Genomic DNA, 22,058 nt, shown 5'->3' on the forward strand with positions numbered 1-22,058 from the left:
GGGAGTACAAAGAAGATAAACCCTGTATTCAAAGACACAAACAAAGAAAAGCCTCCTGCTAAATGGAATAAAGAAAGTGGTGACCTCAGGGTAAGACCTCACCCAGACAAGCAGCCAACTAGTGAAAAGGAATTGAAGAAAAGGTTAGGGCTATGGTATTGCCTGCCTTAAATCCCAACACTCTGGAAGCAGAGTCCTTTGGATTTCAGAGTTCAAGGCCAGTCTGGTCTACAGAACAGTTCCAGGACAGCCAAGCTTAGGCAGTGAAGAAAACCATCAAAACTAGAAAGCTGGTAAAGTTGTATTTGAATGAGGGACCAAGTTCCAGCCCCAGCAAGCAAAGAGCTTGGGAGTTTCAGCAGTGTGGGTCTGGCTTTAAAGTCAAGGATAGAAGAAAAGGGTCATAAAATCTCCCTCTGAGATTAGGAAAGACACTGAGGTCAACTGTGTGGCAGAAGTGTCCCTGCATGGAAGCCCAGAAAGTTCATTGTATGAAGCTTGAAGTCTGGATTAGCTTAGAGATCCCAAGATATTGGAAATGACGGAGCCATGGGATACCTACTAAGGAGAGTTGTTAACTGGGAATGAACTCAGCCCCCCAGCCTAAAAGAAAGGCATGCGTAGCAGTCAACAAAGCTGAAAGGAGTTGGGGATCTGAAAAGTATTTTGACAATACACATGGAGTAGCAGAGCTTAGAATTTTCCCAGCTGGCTTTTAGTCTTGCTTTGGTCCAGTATTTCTTTCCTATGCTCCCTTTTCTCCGTTTGGTAATAATGTATAGACTGTGATGTATAGCCTGTCCCATTGTATGTTGGAAGCATATGATCTGCTTTTTAGTTTTGATTTTTATAAAGGATTACAGTGATTATAGTAGGATTCAAGAGATTTCCATGAAACTTTGGACTTGGAACTTTTAAGCAGGGTTGAGACTGTTATAGACTATGGGGATTTTTGAAGTTGGACTGAATGCATTTCTGCTTTATGATACAGCTATAAGCCTATGGGGCCAAGACGTAAAATAAGGTAGTTTGAATGAAAATGGCCCCTATAAAGAGTGTCACTATTAGGAGATGTGGCCTTATTGGAGTAGATGTCATCTTGTTAAAGAAAGTGTATCATGGAGAGTTGAGTGGGCTTTGAGGTTTCCAGTGCTAAAGTCAGGCCCAGTGCCACTGACCTTACCATCGCCATGTCTGCCAGTGTGTAGGATGCCTCCTACCAGGAAAACAACAGACCAAACCCCTGAACCTGTTAGCAAGCTCCAAATCAATACCTTCATTTATAAGTTACAGAGGTCATGGTGTCTTTTCACTACAGTAGAAATCCCAACTAAAACAGATGACAACTGCTCAGGGTCTTTTTTTTTTTTTTGCCTTTGCATGTTTAAACCTGCATGTTTCTAGGAATCTCATCAAAAACCAATCTACACGGAAAGGAAATGCACTAAACCCACTGTGTAGTTCTAAGAGCTTCTTGTTTTAATCATGTTAGATTACAATTCCATCACAGGTGTCTCTGGATACAGTTTATCATTCTCTTATAAAAAAAAAAAGGAAAAATACAGCTCTGGTTATTGTTGTTGTTATCATTATCATTACTTATTCACTTTACATCCTGCCCACTGCTCCCCTCCTGATCACTCCCTCCCACAATCTTTCCCTTCTTCCCCCTTCCCCTTCTCCTCTGAGCAGGTGGGGATTCCTTTGAGTATTCCCCACCCTGGCACATCAAGTCTCTATGGGGCTAGGCACATCCTCTCCCACTGAGGCCAGAGAAGGCAACCCCTCTAGAATATATCCCACAAACAGGCAACAGCTTTTGAAATAGCTCCCGCTCCAGTTGTTTAGGACTCACATGAAGACCAAGCTGCACATCTGCTACATATGTACAGGGAGGCCTAAGTCTAACCCATGTATGTTCTTTGTGTAGTGGTTCAGTTTTTGAGAGCTCCACAGGTCCAGGTTAATTGATTCTGTTAGTCTTTCTGTGGAGATCCTAACCCCTTAAAGGCTGCAACCCTTCCTCCTGTTCTTCCATAAGAGTCCCCAAGCTCCATTCACTGTTTGGCAGTGGGTGTCTGCATCTGTCTCAATCAGCTTCTGGGTGGAGCCTCTCAGAGGACAATCATGCTAGATTGCTGTCTGCAAGCATAACAGTATCATTAATAGTGTCAGGGGTTGGTGATTTCCCATGGGATGGGTGTCAAGTTGAGCCAGTTATTGATTGGCCATTTCCTCTCTGTTTCAACCCCCATCCCTGCATTTCTTGCAGACAGGATAAACTTGGGGTTGAAAGTTTAGTGAGTGGGTTATTGTCCCTATTGCTCCATTGGGGTTCCTGCCTGGATACAGGAGGTGGCCTCTCCAGGTTTCATATTGTCAATACTGTGCCTCATAGCTAAGGACAACCCCATTGATTCTTGACACCTCCTTTATCCCAAGTCTCTGTCTCACCCTGGAGATGTTCCCCACCTCCCCACCCATCAGTTGCAGATGTCCATTCATTTTTATGGTCTTCTCTCCAGTGCCTCTCCACATCTGATACTGAACCTCCATTCCCCTCTCCATCCCCTTGTGCATCCCCAGTTCCTTCCCTCCACCTGCCGTTTATGACTATTTTATTCCACCTTCTAAGTGAGATTCAAGCATCTTTGCTTGGGTCTTCCTTCCTGTTTACCTTCTTTGGGTCTGTGGAGTATAGTATGGGTATTACTGCATTTTATGGTTAATATCCACTTATAAGTGAGTACATACCATGCATGTCCTTTTGAGGCTGTGTTAGTTCACTCAGGATGATATTCTCAACATCCATCCATTTGCCTGCAAAATCCATGATATCTTTGTTTTTAATAGCTGAATAGTGTTTCATTGTGTAGATGTCCCACATTTTCTTTACCCATTCTTCAGTTAAGGGTCATTTAGTTTGTTTCCAGTTTCTGGCTATTACAAATATAGTTGCCATGAACATAGTTGAGCAAGTGTCTTTGTGGGATGGTAGAACATCTTTTGGGTATATGCCTAGCAGTGGTACAGCTGGGTCTTGAGGTAGAACTATTTCCAGTTTTTTGAGAAACTGTCAAGTTGATTTCCAACATGATTGTACAAGTTTGCATTCCCACTAGCAATGGAGGGGTGTTCCCCTTGCTCCACATCCTTGCCAGCATGAGCTATCACTTGAACAGCTCTGGTTTTTAATTAAGTTATCTATTTCCTTTAACATCTTGATCACAGCTTCCCCTTCCTCTTCCCAGCCTCCAACTCTCATCTCCCCTCTCCCATCCACCCTACCTCCCCTTCTCCTCAAAAACAGGGAGATGTCCCGTGAATATCAACTAGCCTTGGTATTGCAAGACTACAAGTCTTTGGCAAGAGTAGGTGCATCCACTTCTATTGAGGTTAGACAAGGAAGTCTAGTTAGTGGAAAGGTATCCAAAGACAGGCACTGTAGTCAGAGATAGCCACTGCTCCTGCTTTAGTAGTGCCACTTGAAGACCGAACTGCACAGTTGTACAGAGGGCCTAGGTCTGTCCCATGCATGCTCTCTGGTTGGTAGTTCAGTCTATATGAGTCCTCATGGACCCAGGTTAGTTGATGCTGTAGGTTTTCTTGTGGTGTCCTTGACCCACCTGGCTCCTTTAATCTTTCCTCCCACTCTTCTACAGGATTCCTCAAGCTCCACTTAATGTTCGGCTGTGGGTCACTGCAACAGATTTCCTCTGTTTCTGAGTGAAGCCTCTCTGATGCCAGTTATGCTAGGCTCCTATCTGCAAGGATAGCAGAATATCTTTAAAAAGTTTTTTTAGCTGGGTTGGTGTCCCAGTCCCTCCACTGGAAGTCTTGCCTGGTTACAGGAGATGGCCAATTCAGGCTCCATATCCCTCATTACTAGGAGTCTTAGCTAGGGTCTCCCTCATAGATTTCTGGGAGTTTCCATTGTCCTAGGTTTAAGAACTAGTTTCTTTAGAAAGTTTTTAAGAGGTAATTGGAAAGCCACTGAAAAGATATGTATGACTAATCTTGATAATTTGTTTCTATGCTGTCTTGGGAAACCCATTCCCACTCTTGGGTTTGTCTTACCATTTGACACTCTTGAGAAGCTCACAGTGACACTTGCATATGTTTTTTCTTTCAAAGTGGTTCTTTCTCCTAAACCTTAGGTTAAAGCTTATATTAAAATTTCTTTAATAAAGTCACTAGTTCTTTATGCTGGTTAGTCCTGAAATTCTTTTCTGCACTAAAGCCACAAACTCCAAATTACCTTGCATTGAGAGCCGTAAAAGATTAGATCAGTTTGCTTGGGTGTAGCTATGTCTTTGTACACTCACCCCTGATAGAAATAAAGTTTATATTTTTGTTACCCAGACCCTTTTTCTTCATTAAGTTACACACAGCTTCTAATCTTTATCTTATAAGATTCTTTTTGAATTTTGTATTGCAGAGATTTTTAACCCAGTGCCCAAGAGTTACTGATAGGCTCATGGGTAGATGTTTGTAGAATGGGACCACACTTTAGTAGAAAATTGATAGTAGCATTACTTTGTACCAACCTTTAACCAAAATGTTAACTGCATTTCCTTTCATTATGACTACATGCAATAAACCAAAGTAGTATTTAAACTAATGTCCCATTTTCATCCAGAGTATTTGTGTATGTTTTTATATCACACTGAATTGCTCTTGGTACCTCAAAAATATCAGTTTAACCGAAATCCTCTTTCAAAAGTATAGTAAATTGCTTTACTCATGAGGCTACAGCTAGAATACATGGACAATTAATTGTCTGCCTTATCTTCAGATGTGAAGCAACAAAGTAGACTATCAAAACAACTACTACATAATTTTGACTTGTTTTTCATTTTATTTATGTGGAAGAATGTTTACCTGGATGTATGTCACTGTACCACATGTAGGTGATGTCTGTGGAGCCAGAAAAAGGCATTGGATCCACTGACACTGGTGTTACAGATGGTTGTGAGCTGCAGTTTGAGTGCTAAACTCAAAACTGGGTTTTCTGGAAGAGCAATCAGTGTTCTTAACCACTGAGCTATCTCTCTAGTCCCACTTCTAATTTCTGTGATAAAATATTCCAGTGTGTTGATTTACTTCTTATGTATATATATTTTATTTTATTTTATGTGCTTATAGGTATTATTATAAAAAGTCTCCAGGTTTCACCAGATTGCCAGAGGGATCATAGCACAAAGATGTTAGAACTTTGGGTCAGGCAGCACAGCAGGTCTCTTGCCTAAAGGAAGAGTAAGCCTGTCCAATAGCAAGCAAAACCCTTTATTAACTCTCTTGTCTGTTATCCAGGACAATAAACAACCAAAGTCAATCCCTCTGTATAAAATCCTAATCATTATTATCTGGAAGTGTTTATTTAACAGTTGGTCCTTGAATGGTTTTAGGAGGTAGTGGAAACCTTAGAAGTGGGACTCAATTGGAGGAAGTAAGTTGTGGGAGGACATACATCTGAAGGTTACATCTGGCCCACAGTACCTTGCTCTACCTGCTTCCTATCTACCATGAAGTGATCTATGCTCTTACCTCAGTGATGTCTGCTTTACCACAGGCTTATTATCAGTGCAGCTGGTGACCCCAGACTGAAAGCTCTGAAACCGTGAGCAAATACACAGTTCTATCTCCCTATAAGTAGTTCCCTATAAGTAGTTCTGCCAAGCAGTAGGTTAAGGGATCCTTTTACATACATACATACATACATACATACATACATACATACATACATAACAAGGTATAATTTGTGCACTAAGAGAGAAAAACATGCTACCTTACCTACAACTTTGATTATTGGGGCACCCAGCAGAAAGAAAAATATCTAGCCGATTTGATAGCCTCGAGGGATAGCATGGTCATGGTTATCTGTTGATAGAAAAGGAAGAAGAGAGAATAAGGCAGGGAAAGCAGAAAAGAAAAAAGCAGGAAAGAGGAAAGCAAGCCCTTGACATAGATGCCACCCAACCTGTAGACCACAGACCACAGACAGGGAGAGAAAACCAGAAGCTGTGGACAATGCCGTCACCTTGTCCTACTGGGTGTATTCACTGTGTGTAACCTTTCAAATCAAATTCTATTAAGTTAGAAACCAGATCTCCAGACGCAAAAGCCCATATTCTGAAAACGTCTTTTGTCTTCCAGAAAAGGTAATAGATCTTTCTAAGTGTTAGAAAGAAGTCCTCTCTACATGACTCCGATAAATTGCCTGATGAGATAGGGTGTCACTTCAGACATAAAACTAAAACCACAGCTGAATGGTAGCAAATACTTAATTTTATGCTCAACAGCAAGTTCTGGAAGCATTCCCTTGTGAGTTTCCTGACCCTGTTCTACCTCTCCCATTTCCCCACCATGGTGATCAACTGCTTTATTTCATTTCTCATTTTCCTTCTTGTCTAAATACACTGACCTTCCACTTTACAGAAACAGTCTTTGTCTTTGAAGGACAAGAAGCTTTCTACACACTAGAAAACTTCAGCCTTGAGTAGTGTTCACAGCTGCTGTCAGTTTCACATCTTTCCTCTCCCACACTTGGGCTAGCGCTTTTGCAATGAGATTTCCAAATCCAGGCAAGTGCTTTTCTCTCACTTCAGAGGGTCTCTTAGAGATTTGTTCACGTACAAAAGGAAAACAGCATATAAACAGTAAAATCTTTTCAGGGTTTTTTTTTTTTTTTTTTTTTGGTCCTTCTTGGTCTTAAAAAAGAAACCAGAGATCTTTTATTAAAAGAACAAATGCACGTATGGACAATAGTTAGATATGATTTTTATCTCAAACATTGAAGAGTTTATCTCAGCTATGCTGAGAACAGTCATTAAGTCTGTAAAATCCCTTCTGAGTGAGTGGGGTCTGCTGCCTCGTTCTTCAAAACAAAGTTTGTTTTATGAATGTAAACACTGACATCATACCATGATGTCAGCACATTTCCTTATAAAAGCAGAAAGGGTGGGATATGACACAAGGTGCAAAGTCTCACAACACAGGTAAAATATACAAATTACAGTGAAATACAGGAAGCACGCGGTTCTGTCTTGTGTTCTTTTTTTAGCAGTTATATTGCTGTAAAGAAAGTAAAATTTGCATTAGCTTATTACCAGTGTCAACACGCAATGCACAGTCTTATTCAAAGCAAACATAAAACTGAATAATTTTGTTTTTAAATCAAAACTAGGCCAGCCACAGCATTAGGGATCAGACAAGGCTCACAAGATGTTTCCTAAACAAACCAGACCCATTTACTTCCCCAGGAAAATTTATAGAAAGTGTTCATGGAAACTTCCGGATACTGACACAGAATTGGCTTGTAGTGTGTTTGTGTTGGGGGAATAATTTAAAATAATGCTGTGGGAATTTCCCACTGGTGTGGGGTTACTGAAGTTAACCTTTCAAATCAAATGCTACCAAGTTAGGAGTCAGCTCTCCTGTACTAAATCCCCTGTCCTGTGAGAGCACCTTTTGTCTTGCAAACAAAAGTAATAGATCTTTCTAAATGTTAAGAAGAAGCACTTTCTACAGTGACTCTGATGACAGAACCACGTGCTTGCCTCCAACTCAGGAAGTTATCTCTCCTCACAAAACACAGAACCAATTTTTGTCTACAGACTCCTTATTCCTGTGCCCCAAATGCCCCAGCACCAAAGTCCAGCAGTAGCTGACTTTATTCTGTGCTTTCTCTGAGTTTCAAGGGAGAGCATAGGTTTGCATTTAGGAATCAATTCCAAAGGTCTTATTCTGCTCTCCTTCCACTCAGTTGCCTTAAAAAAAAAACAATGTCATACTAAAGTTTTCCCACTAGGCTGTTTTCCTGGAAATTTGGCAGGATCCCAAAGAAATTCTTAATCTTGTGAATTTGCCTGATAGATAAAGCTAGAAATAAATTCTAACTTCCTCTCAAAATGAATAGAAATTTCCCATATATTTATAGCAAAGAGTTTCCCAGTAGCACTGACTTTTGGTTTCTATTAGGTTTTATTTGTTTGTTTTTATTATTTTTGGATATTTTTAGGGGGTGGGAGTTGTTCTGTTTTGCCTTATTTTCAAGGAAAATCAAAAGATATTGAATTAGGAGATAAATGAAATAGAAAATATAAGTGAATTAAGTTTACTTCATCTTGTTTTAAAGAATAAGACATAAAACAGCAACTTCCCAAAATGGACCTGATTTTAACTCCCCATCTCTTCAATAATATGTGACTTAGGGAGACAGAAAAACTAATTTCAATAAAAAAGAAAATATAACTTTCTCTGTTACAAACAAGTGAATATTTTATTCCTAAGTCCTATCCACAGGAAATGAGAGCTTCCTGGTTTTCTTTCACATAGAAAGTTTCTTTCAGACGGACATTCAAAGGCTAATAATTGTACTGGATGCTTACTGCATAAGGGAAAGGCATTTTTGTTATTCCTTATTAGGAAACAATTACAGGGAATCAAATAGGACAGGGAGTACTGCACCAAGGTTAAAAGGAAGGGCTTGGGCATAAAATAACTGAAGAATTGAAGTCTGCTGCCTGAGTAAGTGATCTTAGAGGTCTTGTTCAATGCTCGAGTAGGGCATGTGAATGGGAAGTGAGTTTAGTGCTACATCTTAGGGAGTCAGTGTTGGGTATTATTTATTCGTACTTAGAAAAATGAAGGCAAGCATCTTGACACTCATATCTGTAACCAGAGCTGGGTGAGTGAAACACACGAGGAATTTAACTTGAAAGAGATACTGTGTCTATAGGCAAGTGTCCCTGTGGCCACAGAGCCATCTGCAAACCAAGATGACTCCGTCAGTGAACCTCAGTACTCCAAAATTGAGTGTAAGAAATGCCTCCCTGTATAGTGAGAATAGGTTCTGGCCGGTTGTCTGTGCCTGGTTTTGCCTTTAAGGAGAAGAATGGAGCCTTGTTGCCACTACGGGGCTAGACCTCAGTACAGTCACACAAATTCTCACCTGCTGGCGAGAGCAGCAATAGCCGCATGTGCCTCCAAGCACTCCATTTATCACTTGAATGAGACACAAGATGAATTCAATCGCAGAGAAAGTCAAGAGGATAGAAAATAGAGTCACATGCCACTCCACAATATGCTTGGGCTCATAGCACTTGGACCACATAGAGGAATCCAGAAGGTACCTGTGGACAGAAGAGGAACTTCAGACACACCACCACAGTTTAAGGGGATATCTCATAACTTACTTTTATTGTTGGGAGGTTTTTATTCAGAAACATTCAGAATTAACACGACAGTATGTGCTAGATATGCCATTCCAACAAATGGAAGGTTTAAGCCCAAAGATTATCCCAAAGATAAACATTAAATTAAAACACAAATTTTGACACTAATCTAGGATTCTGTGGTTAAAAAAATTCTCACGTGAGAGATTTTTATACTCTTTAAAAGACATATGACTTTCTGTGAGAAAGAAAAGCAAAGGTATATTTGCATCATGTTTAAAACCATGTCGTGTATCATATGGCTGTGAACTAAAAGTAAATATGAAAAAATGAAAACAATTCAGGTTGGGGTGGTAAACTTATAAAGCATATTTCTATTATTACCCAGGTTTACCATTGCTTATAGTTGTCTATGAGCAAGATATTGAGTAAATTATTTATTTAGAAAATATATTTTATATTATATTTTAAACTTCAGGATGTTAATTTTCATTTCATTAAGATATCAAATACTTTCCTTTTTTGAAAAGTATCCAAATTCTGCCAAGTTAAAACTCAAGAGGCTTTTACTTTCAAATGAAATTTGTTGCTATAATTTTTTTTTTTAATTTTTAAGCAAAAAGTTAATTCACAGTAGAAAGTAGAAGGATCTGAGTTTAGCCTGTTTACTTTAGGGCGTTATGCCCATGCCTCTGTAGCAATGAAAAACACCTTTTATTCAGTTATTAGACTAAGATTACTGATCTGCTGCGTGAGTGCAAAATTGAGGTAGAGCTGGGCCATATGGAACATTCTTTCCTAGCAGAACATGGATTGAGAACACGGAGGCCAAGTATGCTGATCAGGGGAACAAAGTGAAAGGCTGCCCAAAAAAAAAAACCCTTCAGGAGAGAAGACCTGTTTGAACCCACTCCTCAAGGCTAAGTTCCATGCTGTCAGAGAGTCAGGGCCTTCTTCCAGCCAGTCACCAGCACAGAATCCGGAACATGATGTGTGTTTAAAAATTACAGAATGATAAATTACAACACAAACTCGCCTTGTTAAAAATCACACCAGGCCATGCTAAGGTCGTATGTGACTTTATATGTAACAAAATGAGAAATTTCTTGTGTGTGTGTGTGTGTGTGTATGTGCACATAGCAGATAGATAGATAGATAGATAGATAGATAGATAGATAGATAGATAGATAGATAGATAGATAGATATGCATGCCTTGGCTCCCTTTCTTAGAATGTCAGCCCTTGCTACCCCACAGAGTAGTATTTGGATTCACACTGAAGTCAGATTCAACCATGTGGGAACATCAAGGAGTAACTTAACCCCCTAAAGAGGCCTGGTACAATTTTTTATCACTTCTTCCTGCCCCAGCTTGAAACCAGACATCTAACATTGGAACAGCACACTGAGCCAATAAGAGATCCAACTTGTTGATTTAAAACAAAACTTACCACCGCCACTCCACCCCTAAAAAAAACAAAACAAAACAAAACAAAAATATGGCATTCTGGCCCTGTGTTTCTGCTTGTCAGTAAAAACAAAAGCTGTTATTCAGGTCATACAGAGTCAAAATTTTCTTTGGCTCTATTTAACTACTGAAAATTTAATCAGTAGCTTGGAATTGTTACTCTACCTGTTGAGATCCCTAAACAGATTTGAATAAAGAATGATCTAGAAAAAAAAGGGTTTGGTTTTTTTTTTTTTTTTTTGAGAAGCATAATTGAGTAATGGGAGGGATATATGAATAGCTCTTACATTATTTTAGTAATGGACATAACCCTGTGCGCACCTGGGATCATTTTCTATGAGCACATTATGTTCTGAGCAAAGATGATGACAACGGGAGCCATTAAGACTCCAACTCCAGTGAGCATTGTTTTTCTTCAGAGACTACCATTCTTTCATGTTCCTCCTAAGCTAACACTGGTACTGCTCACAATGTGTCATCCATCACATGACCGTTTCACATGCATCACCTCGTTAATGCTCATGACAACTGCTATTCTCTAGATGAAGTCACTGAGAGACAGGAAAATGAGTTCATGTCTTCCTGTTCTTAGAGAGTGAGTGAGAAGCTGAGATCAGACCCAAGGCTAATTCAAGTATTTTATCTCATTAAGGAAATATTAACCTCTCTCTCTCTCTCTCTCTCTCTCTCTCTCTCTCTCTCTCTCTCTCTCTTTCTCTCCATCTCTCTCCCCCACATCCTTGTTACAAAATTTATGAGGAATAATATTACTCATAATATAAAGGATAATCTATAGTCATTTTTTATCTTTGTTTTCATTTCTGTGTCTTAAAAAAATGGACCTTCCGAAATTCAAACTTAAAAGCTGAATCATGTCTGAGAAGGTAGTCGGTTGCTAAGAGTGTGTGCACAGGACACTAACTCAGTTCCTGGCACCAACATCAGGCAACACACAACCACTGGTAACTCCAGCTCCAGGATACCTGACACCTTATTCTGAACTCTGTGAGACCCTCCACTGACATATGTTCTCATACTCACACACAATTATCTTTTCTTTTAAAGAAGGCAAGTCGGGAAAGGACAATCTATACTCATTCGTCACCATAGATACTAGTTTCCACCAGCTTTTCTGATTCTGCACCTTTTGTCATAACTGATTAAAAAACAGAAAATCTCAACATAAGACAATGGGCCTTTCTTAACCACATTGAAGCTGGAGTAGTGGGTAAGACCTTTGCTCTGTTTCCTGGTAACTTAAATCAAGGGTGCGTGTGTTATACACACTTCAGAATATGCAAGTATAAGGTGGGATCATTGTTTGTTCTAGATTTTGAATACTGTCCTATGAACTAGTAAAATGTGCTGCACTTGACCTGAGTGCCATTGGGGTTTACAGCACATACTGTCTGAGAATAAACTCTATGAGGCAGGCGGACAGCCTGGATTCAAAGGTTCACTAGTACTTTCTAGCAATGAGACCTTGGATAAGTCACTTCATCTTTGCCTGCCTCCTTTTCTCATTTGTAAAACAAAAGTAATCATGGGAGCATCTCCATAGTGTTGTTGTAAGAACAAGATCAGTGACTATATTCAATAGTAGTTAGAGTTTCCCCAGGTTGATGACTGCCCATCTATCCTTACATACTGCATGATTTGGAGTAAGGAAATACTGGATGGGTGAATAGATAGATAAGTTAGTTTTAAGTGTTGTGCTTAAGAATGTGTTACTAGGTAAAGAACAATTACATACTGTCCCTCAGTGCTGGCAAAGGTGTAGTTCCATACTCCGTTGGCATCGATGCACTTTGGTCCCTCTGCCAAACCCAGCGATGCCACAATGACACAGTAGCCAGATCCCATGAGTCCAATCAGAGCAGCCAGCACATAAAAAAGCATCTACGGAAAGGAAATAAAAAGAATTGAGCCTCCATCCTGTGTCAGGACTAAAGCGTGTTCACTGAGATGCAGCCCCGGGAGACTTACCGAGCATCCCTTGCCATAGTTTACAAAGCCGCAGCACCCACAGCAGTCCTCTTCCTCCAGCCCAATGAACACACATGCTGGTAGGAGCATCTGCTCAGAAGACAAACAGAATCAAGTCATTGCCTTGCCCGATTTCCTATGGGTGGGGTCAGGCATTTCTGTAAAATATATTTATGTCTGCTGATTAGATTAGCCAAATATTATGAATGATGTAAAGGCCTGAGAAGAGATGAAAGTATTACACTTGCTTGTTTCCATGTACAGTGGGTGAGCACACAGAATGTGAAATAGCAACCTGTGAAGGTGAACATTTGCCACAAATATTAACGTATTATATGGAAGCCATCGGCACTGTTAAATGTGAAATCTGTCTTTAAATGTGATCCCCGCCCCTATCAAACATAGAAGATCAAATCTTGAGTGGAATGCCTGAAATATTTTGAGTAGATAGAATAGATAAACATTTTTCATAAAAAAAAAAACAATATGATCTGTTTCTTTGAAGATACAAAGGCACCATTCCAACTCAGCAATGATGCTCTTCACGTGAGAATGAGCTACTTGAAGTTTAAGGCCAAAAGCAACAAAGCAGAGTGGATGCTAAGTATATGTTAAACAGTGACTGTGCTCATGTATATCATTGCATTTGCACTGATTATGGGAACATGAACCATAGTGATGCTCCCGTTCAAAGCACATTTCCCATGCCGTGCCACAAGGAGTCCATTAGGTTTAAATGTCTTAATTTTAGTTGGCAAAAAAAAAAAAAAAATAGTATTCTCTGTGACAGTAACAATTCCTTAAAGTTTCTCTTTGCAGTTCTTAAGTCTAGCAGTTTAAGAGGGAAAAATCAAACGTGTCTGTATTCCATCTGTGTGCAGATTGAAACTAATACTTTCACCTCCCATTGTATCAAGTAAATTCTTCTCAACTTCAACTAAAAACAGTCTGTAGGGGGAGGGAGAATAAATCAACACATTCCACCACTAGACTGAGATGCTAGCCTGCTTCTGACTCCAACCTCAGGAGACCGCTTACAGTTATTAGGAAATACCAGTTCACTCCCTATGTTTTCCCATGTCATAGATGCCTGAAAGTAAGCAACAGAGAGTAATTTAGACCCCAAACTGTTGTCTCGGAGCCCAGACAACTTTCTTCAGCTCCAATGAGGAGTGAGCGCTGCTCCAGCACTCAGAAACTCGATAGTCTCTCAAGTCTCCTTGAAAAGTGAGCATTTTTCAAGCTGTAAAGTAAAAGCTTCTGAGAAAAGAGCGTTCTCTCTAAGGTAAAAGATTTTACTAAAGCAACATCTAATAGGGTCAGCAAAACTTTAACACAACCTTAGAATATTCTGCTTTCGAAGAGAGAGCAGAGCAACAACGACAAAATCCAGTTTTTACTGATGGGCATTAAAGAAAACTTTGCGTGAGAAGAATGCACTCTGCCATTTGAGAGGAGAGGATGTTTTAGTGATAATAGTTCTGAGTGACTTACCAGCAGGCCTCCGCCTACAATGCCAGCAAAGTAGCCCACAAAGCGGCTGAGGTTGTCCTCGGTAGCATACTTTGTTTCCCCATTAGGAAAGTAGAGCAAAGCATTAGCTACGATGCAGAAGACAGCAGCCCACACCAGACAGTATCCGATGTATTTTGCACACTTTACATAGCTCATAGTGGCACCAGGAGTCCTGCAGACTTTCCTCTGTTCCCTCTCTTCAGCTCAGTGATGCTACAGATAAGATGACAGCGTTTCCCTTTGTGGAGAAAGCCGACGCGATTCACAGCCCATTCTTGCTACCACTTAAATAGTGCCCGTTCTTAGTGCCAGTAAATGAGGTTCTACGCTTTCATTGGTCCAGACTTCAGTCTCCGGTTGGGGTGGAGGGAAGTGAAGGAGTGCCCCGCCCTTCAAATGAAATCCTTGGGACAACGAAACCAGTAGTAGGACGTGAGAAACATCCTCAGTCACCTGTAAGAGAGAAAATGACTAATCCACTATGCCGCTTCCTCACAGGATAAAGATGAAGGGGAAGTCTGGCACAGTCTTCCAGTAACTGCTTAGAGACGAACGCTTCGAGCCTTGGAAAGAGCTATGATCTTTCTCTTGCAGCCTTTTGGACCGTTTCCAGTTTGAGGCTGTGTTCACTTCTACATTGACACCAATTTAATTTGTGACCTGGGGCAAGTTTCCTAAGCTCTGAGCTCATTTCCGTGTCTGTTCAAGGCAACGTGTCTAAGCTGTCACCCAGAGATTTAAGGAGGCTGCTGGGAAAATTACAGAGTGGCTTCCTTTCCTCTGCCTGCGGCTAGCTAGGCAGGACAGATCCCATAGCTGGTTTCCCTGGGTCAGCGCTGCCGAGGGCATCTGCCTCTGAGCGAGATGGTATCCAACAACACAACAGCTCAGACATTCCTGACTAATGCTGTGTAGCAAAGCAGTGCCAGCAAAGTAGGAGGAGGGCATAGGTGGAAGATGGAAGAGGGGGGACTCATTTGCCCTTCCTTGGTAGGTCAAATAAGGAAGCCGAGAAAGGCTGACGAACCCAGAGACTCCAGCTTAGATCAGTGGGATAACAAAGCTATAGAATAGGATACAATCTAGCCACTAAACACTGAGGAGACTAACAATAAATGATGAGGTCACAATGCCAACTGGACTGAAGAAATAAATTAATGTAAATGCCAGAAAACCGGAACCATCCGGGTGTGTGCAGATTTAGTCCCCATAGAAGCCTCACTCTGTCACCAGCACACTTCTAACAACAGAGTATGTGGTCTCTGTGCTGGATTGTGAGTCCAGTAGATGGCATCCCATAGCTGATAAGGCTGAAAGGGCAATATAGGCAAATGACTGGAATCTTTGAAAAAAAAAAAAAATAGAAAAGCACTTAGAAACCCATTTTCCTAAAAGCCATCCATCCACTCCTTGCTTTGCCTACAAGGTTAATGGAAGCAGACTGGAACCTGCCATCTTTACCTTCATCTTGCATTCCTCTCCTTTACGTTGGGTCCCCTATTTACCTGCACATGCTGATAGGTAAACCACTCAACACCTGTCTCTCTAGAAACTGCTGGTACCCAGTCTATCTCATTCTCTTTCAAGGAGACAAGCACAAGGTGAAAGACTGGGTACCTTACTATCAATCTTCTAGGCTTCCAAAAGGCATCTCATGGTCTCTGGTCTTTGGTCATCTTGGATTGTAGAAACAGCAGAGGCCGATAGAACAGACCGACCTCCAGATGAGGGAAATTATTCATAATGGAAAGCTATGCCTGGAGCCCTAGTAATAATCTCCAAAGAGCCAGCTTGTTCTCTCAAGTGATAAGGACCCTTCCGAACACTTGCAGAAACATCACTCTTACCTCCTGCTCCAGTTCTTTCTCTAAATATAAAGCTCACCTCAGTACACTGAAGATGAGTATGGGGTCATTGGACAATGTTATTTGTTCCTGTTCAGAGTATATTGATTAAATCTCACTTCTCTGTGATAAACTATTATCATAATGTATCTCTCTAAGTGGTATATTGTGCCAGGTGGTATTCTGCCCTTATAAACCCAGTTACACCTAGTTGGAGTGTTTTCATTATAATCTTCTGTTCTACTGATCTGTCCCATCAGTAGATGGGACATCAAAATGGGGGAAAGTATCCATTTGAGAACTTTGCCCCCTCAACCCTGGTTCTTAAATCCTCTGTTGTCTTCTCTCTCTCCCATGCCTGTGATCAGCAGTGCAAAGAGGATTGATTGTGGGGTTTGGATATTTCAGAAAATATGAAGTAAGACACAGAGTTCTCTTCCTTCCAGCTTTGTGGGCTGAGGCAAGTCATTTACCTTCCAGGACTGTCCCCTAGTCTACACAACTACACTAGAAAAGTGCCTGGACCAATGGTTTAGATTTATCAAGTCTGTGAGTGTGTTGCTGTGATAGGGATTCTCTCCTGAAAGAAAGAAAGAAAGAAAGAAAGAAAGAAAGAAAGAAAGAAAGAAAGAAAGAAAGAAAAAGAAGAGAAAGAAAAAAGCAATGTCCTTGTACCCCAGTATATAATCAATCACTTTTTCATTATTTCTAGAGATTCATAAGCTTTAATTGAAGCTAATTAGTAGATCCTTTCTCCATGACTTAGAACCCACCCTCAGCATAACGAATAGAAAGTTTTAGGCAGGGCATGGCAAACACCCTACATGAATTTTTTTGTTCTTTCAAGTTTAGGAACCAAAACCTCAGATAAAGTATCACTCATGTCTGATGCTCTCTGGGGATCTTCTTTATGCCCATACACCATGGAACATAAGCTGCTCCACCAGGGCCTGTTGCAAAGATTTGGTGTAAGGTATTTTCAGATGAGCTGACAAACTTGTCCTTTTGGAATGACTAAGTGAAGGGCACAGGGTAGCCAAGAACTTGTGATTCTCTGCCCTCAGCCTTTTGAGAACAGATGTCTCAGACGAATGCCATCATGCCCGGTCTTTCTCCTTCAGTGTCCTATGCTTCCACTCTGCGATGATCACCTAACCTCAGTTTAGGTTCTGGCTTAAAACTTGAAAGTATGCTTTTGGGGGACAATTTCTTAACCATGTGGCCATGTTACTAACCAGATCTTAGTTGGGCGATAATTGACACCTTCCTTTTGGCCACAAAACTGTTTGATATGCACAATTGCCACCTCCACAGAGCCTTTCTGGTCTTAGTTCACAACTCTTGGTGCTGGTCCTATCTCTAACTCCATCTCTGTTTCTGATCGTCATCTTCTCTTAGAGCATCATTGTGTAGGCTTCTACTCATGTGCGAGTTGAACTTCCCTGGTGTGAAAATCTAAAATCCAGACAGAATGCTCCAAAGTCCAACGTCTTCTCAGCATTGAAGTGACAGCACATGTGGAAAATTCCCATATTTCATTCCATATAGTGGAGTCCCATGAAAACACTGGCGTAGGGCCTGGGGATGGGCTTTTGGGTGCTTGCCCAGCATGTGGAAGGTCGTAACATAGTCACTAAGTTGACCCCCAACTATGACAAAAATAAATAAAATAAAATAAAACCCACCAAACTAAAGATGTATTGATAATATTTACTGCTAAAATTAGCTTTAACCCATGTATATTGTGCTAGGTGTACACACAAAATGATAAGTGAATTTCATGTTCAAGCTTGAGTCTTATCCCTCATACACACACACACATATATATATATGTATATATATACATATACATATATATACATATATATGGAAAATATATATTCCATATTCCATATATATGGAATACATATATGTAGACAAGTATGTAAATACATATATATTTCATACATATGAAACATGAATATTACAGATTTCAAATATGTAATCTGGAAGCTCAGATGTTGAATAAAGGAATGCAAACCCATGGAATTTGCCCAGAGGCCTCTCTGAAGACCTGTCTGCTGATGCTTCGTTCCACCACCACTATTCTCCATCTCACACCTGGCGCAGAACTATCATCCCCTGAAATTATCCTGTGTGATCACTCCTGTCACTCCCCTCTCCCAGACTGCAGGCACCTCTGTGTTGTTCACCGCTGTCGCCATGCTTGACATAACAGCTGGTGTAGCACAAATGCTCAGTAAATACTGTTAAGGATTTGAATGCATAAAACAATGGAACCAATGTTATTTTTAAAGTATGTTTATAAGGTTTGTTTGTTTTATTTAAAGCTGGTGCATGTTCTGCCTTCATGTATGTCTGTGCACTCTGTGTGTGCGCATGCCTAGTGCCTGAGGAGATAGAAGAGGGTGTCAGACTGCCTGGAGCTGGAGTTACAGGTGGGTGTTAGGAGCCATGTGGTGCTTAGAATCAAACCAGGTCCGCTGAAAGGGTATCCAGCACTCTTAATTGCTGAGTAAGTTCCTCGGCTTCCATGCTGTTTAAAACTTTGTAAAAATGAAAATCTAGTAGTTAGTCTGCTTTCGGTACCTTCTGTGAACTCAATATCCCAGTTTGAAGGCCTTCTTAGTTACTCAGGTAAATTTTCATGGTCCTGACACCACCTGGCTACTTAGTTTGTTTCAAGTTATCTGTTCCTTGGTTTCTGTTATCTTTTCATTTCTGGTATTTATTGTGTTTTGCATTATGTCTTTCTATAAAGTGGCTGGAAACACAGTGCTAAAGAAAACAAAGGGTTTTCTTGCTATTGAAGAGCATCCATTGGTGAGAGAGACATGTTTTTAATGAGTGAACTACAGCGCATCTAAGATTATTGTGAACGGGAAGGGGGTCAGGTGAAGGACAGGATGAAAAAGACCTCTCTGGGACAAATGATAAACTTTATCTCCTGGATCGTGATGTGACACAGTGAGTCAATGTATGTAAAGCTTGAGGCGCGTGGTGTTTAGCACAATTCACATTCTCTACTCTTTACTCACTAATTTCAGCCACCCACTCTTCCAGGCAAGAGGCTTTAACTTCATTTATGTTTTGTTTATTTTTCGGGGGCTCCATCAATCTGATATCATTGCTTCTCTTTATTGTTATTGTTCCTAATTAATTTTTAAATACTAGCGCCCCAGCATCCCTGTCTCACATCCAGCTCCTGCACATGTCTGGAATCAATGAACAGGTGCCTCTGGGAAGAATTTTTTTTTTTTTTTTTTTTTTTACTATAGTGTAGAACTGTAGACTCTTGAGCACTGACCTCAAGCTCTCAAACCCATAATTTAGTATGTTGCTCCTTCTAAGAAAGTTCTGTTTCTTCCTCTCCGGTCCATCCTATGTGTGCTCCCTGGGCTAAACTCATTACTTCTTCAAGCATGCCTTCAAGTATATATTGTACCAACTTACTTCTTCCATGCCTACTCATGATTTTGTTTTAAACACAGCGTGCCCACCTGTGGCCCACACCATACTGTGATGTATTAATATGTATCTTCTTCAGCCCAAACTGAGACCTGGGTACCAGATATTTGGAACCTTCAGCTCATCCCATAAGGGCAGAACACTTGACACACAGCAGGCATTTCAGTGACTCTTAATAAACATTTGCCAAATGAATAAATATTTGTTCACATAAATAGATTGAAGTTGAGAATGTTTGGTTCTAAGGTTGTTTGCCTGTAAGAAAAGTCAACTTAACTTGAAAAGCTAAGCAAAGCTGACCTTTCTCCTGTTTATGTACCTGCTCATGTATATGGATGAGAGGGAATAGTCAGGGGCTTGGGGTCAGATTCTTCCTTAATTGTTTTAATCACCTTAGTTTCTGATACAGAATCTCCGACTGAATCAGAACTTCACCAACTGGTTAGACTAGCAGGCTAGGGAGCTCCAGGATCCTCCTGTCTCTGCCTCCCCAGGGATGGGATTACAGGCGTGTGCTGGCACATGCCTTACCTTCTTCATGGATGCTACGGATTCAGACTCAGATCCTTATGTTTGGACTGAAAGCACTACCAACTTTTCTATCTCCCCAGACTCAAAAATTATCATATTTAAATTTAAAAACATTTAAGTCTTACTCATCATTCACAAACCTGTGGTATATGCTTTTATGCTTGTTTGGCCACTCCATCTAATGTGCATACTTTCAAGAATAATTCCACAGAAAATGCCTACGATACCAAGTGCCATGTTAGTACAGCCTTTTATATTGAATGAAGCCTCAAGAGAGTGACTGTCAATGCTTTCATAGACCACACTGGCCATCTTATAATTAAAGATGTTAACAACAACAACAACAACAACAACAAAAAAAAAAAAAAAAAAAAAAAAAAAAAAAAAAAAAAACCAAATTTTTCCCCAAGGTGGTTTAGCTGGTTGGCAATGGAATTCGGTAACCTTTAAGAATAAGAATTATGTTTCTCTATGTCTGGGAGAGTCTAGAGAAAGATTCATACACAGATCTCCTGCCTCCTGATTTTATCTACATATATGCTCCTTGCTTGTTTAGAAGGCAAGTGAGTATGACAAGTGTTATAACTCATATGTAGTGACCATGCTCGTTAGAGCTTATGACTATAAGTAACAAATGCCAGCTCAGCTGCCTTAGCTATAGAAGCATTCATTTTCAAATTTAAGATGAGAATAACAGATAGAACCATGGGTCTTGGGTAAAGGGGAGCAAGAGAACCTTTGTCATTCTCCTTCCTGCATCTTTGGTTCTCTCTGTCTGTAGGCCTTGGTTTTCTGATCAAACTCGGGTCTCTTTTTTCAGTCCACCTGAAAGAATACATCTATACATTTTCCTCAAGTCATGAGACTGGTGCTCAGAGTAATTTCTGAGGGAACCAAATGTCACTGGGTAAGACTGCATCGGAGATCACACCTGTGAGTCCTGCACAGTTAACTATAGCTCTGCAATCACATGACAGGAGTCACTGTGCTCAGTCACCATACCTGAAACTAAAAGGAGAGGCACACCCCAGTGGATGAGTCTAATGCTTACCCAGAGTTGGCATCCACTAATGTAAGTAATCTGTAGTTTCCTTTATTTGAAAATGTGATCGTGCCAGGCAGTGGTGGCACACGCCTTTAATCCCCACACTTGGGAGGCAGAGACAGGCAGATTTCTGAGTTCTGAGTTCGAGGCCAGCCTGGTCTACAGAGTAAGTTCCAGGACAGCCAGGGTTACACAGAGAAACCCTGTCTGGGAAAAGAAGAAGAAGAAGGAGGAGGAGGAGGAGGAGAAGGAGAAGAAGGAGGAGGAGGAGGAGGAGGAGGAGGAGGAGGAGGAGGAGGAGGAGGAGGAACTGTGATTGTGACTCACAGCCAAAGGAGCAGCTGAGGAGCAGCAGTAGGAAGTGGTCTCATGCACAGCCCCCTGGCTTTTTCCCTCTTTAGACTGCACATCACTTTATCCATGGGTTAAACTCAAATTCTAGGTTCAAGATTAAACCAGTGTTAATTTCTTATTTCTCGACTTCCTCACGATTACCTGGTAGATGTCATACAGCATCTCACATCAGCCCCCAGCTGAGGAATCTCAAGGCTTCAGCTGTGTTTCTCAAACAAGACATTTCCTGAGCTACAACTGAAAACTCTAACCATGCCTGTGGTTCTCCCTGCCCAGGGACAGGCTGCACAGCCTGACTTCCGAATGGATGGCTTGGATAGGGGTTCCAGAACATGCATGAGAAAGACTGTGTACAGACACTAATGAAAAAGAAAGATTTGTTTGTTCCTTGGAGTATCATTCCCTTGGATTTTTCAGTAGCTAGAGGCTGGCATGTGAGCCTGACTTTCTACATGTCAGGTCTTCAAATCCACTTGTGCTGACTTGGCTCTAGGGAACCAGTCTCAGAAGCTGCTCAGGAAATATATTTTAAGTTCCACCCCAAGGGATTCTAATGAACAGCCAGAACTGAAGTGCACTGATGTAGGCAGTCCAAACTTAGAGTTTTATAAATAATGCTACTGAGGTCCAGTTGAGAAGAAAGGCCAAAGATTAAAACATAGGTGGGGAGGAA

The 22,058-nt window shown here is 40.8% G+C and overlaps 1 protein-coding gene across 1 annotated transcript; it reads right to left on the minus strand.

Moving 5' to 3' along the window:
• Positions 1-6,760: 6,760 nt before the first annotated feature.
• Tm4sf1 (transmembrane 4 L six family member 1) lies at positions 6,761-14,672 on the minus strand. The gene is made up of 5 exons (XM_034499381.2): positions 14,123-14,672; positions 12,629-12,718; positions 12,396-12,541; positions 8,954-9,134; positions 6,761-7,074 (listed from the first exon to the last, which is right to left on the minus strand). The coding sequence occupies exons 1-5, from the start codon at positions 14,297-14,299 to the stop codon at positions 7,060-7,062; spliced, it is 609 nt and encodes a 202-aa protein (XP_034355272.1). The 5' UTR covers positions 14,300-14,672; the 3' UTR covers positions 6,761-7,059.
• Between the last annotated feature and the right edge of the window lie 7,386 nt (positions 14,673-22,058).

Source organism: Arvicanthis niloticus, chromosome 4, assembly GCF_011762505.2.
Source record: "Arvicanthis niloticus isolate mArvNil1 chromosome 4, mArvNil1.pat.X, whole genome shotgun sequence".
Classification (NCBI taxonomy): Eukaryota; Metazoa; Chordata; class Mammalia; order Rodentia; family Muridae; genus Arvicanthis; species Arvicanthis niloticus.

What these genes read in the sequence shown, in the direction of transcription:
- Tm4sf1 (XM_034499381.2), bottom strand. Translation starts at nt 14,299, where the DNA reads ATGAGCTATGTAAAGTGTGCAAAATACATCGGATACTGTCTGGTGTGG. An exon ending in TTGTAGGCGGAGGCCTGCTG is followed by an intron (nt 12,719 to 14,122) that starts GTAAGTCACTCA and finishes TCTTCTGAGCAG; the next exon opens with ATGCTCCTACCAGCATGTGT. An exon ending in ACTATGGCAAGGGATGCTCG is followed by an intron (nt 12,542 to 12,628) that starts GTAAGTCTCCCG and finishes TCCTTTCCGTAG; the next exon opens with ATGCTTTTTTATGTGCTGGC.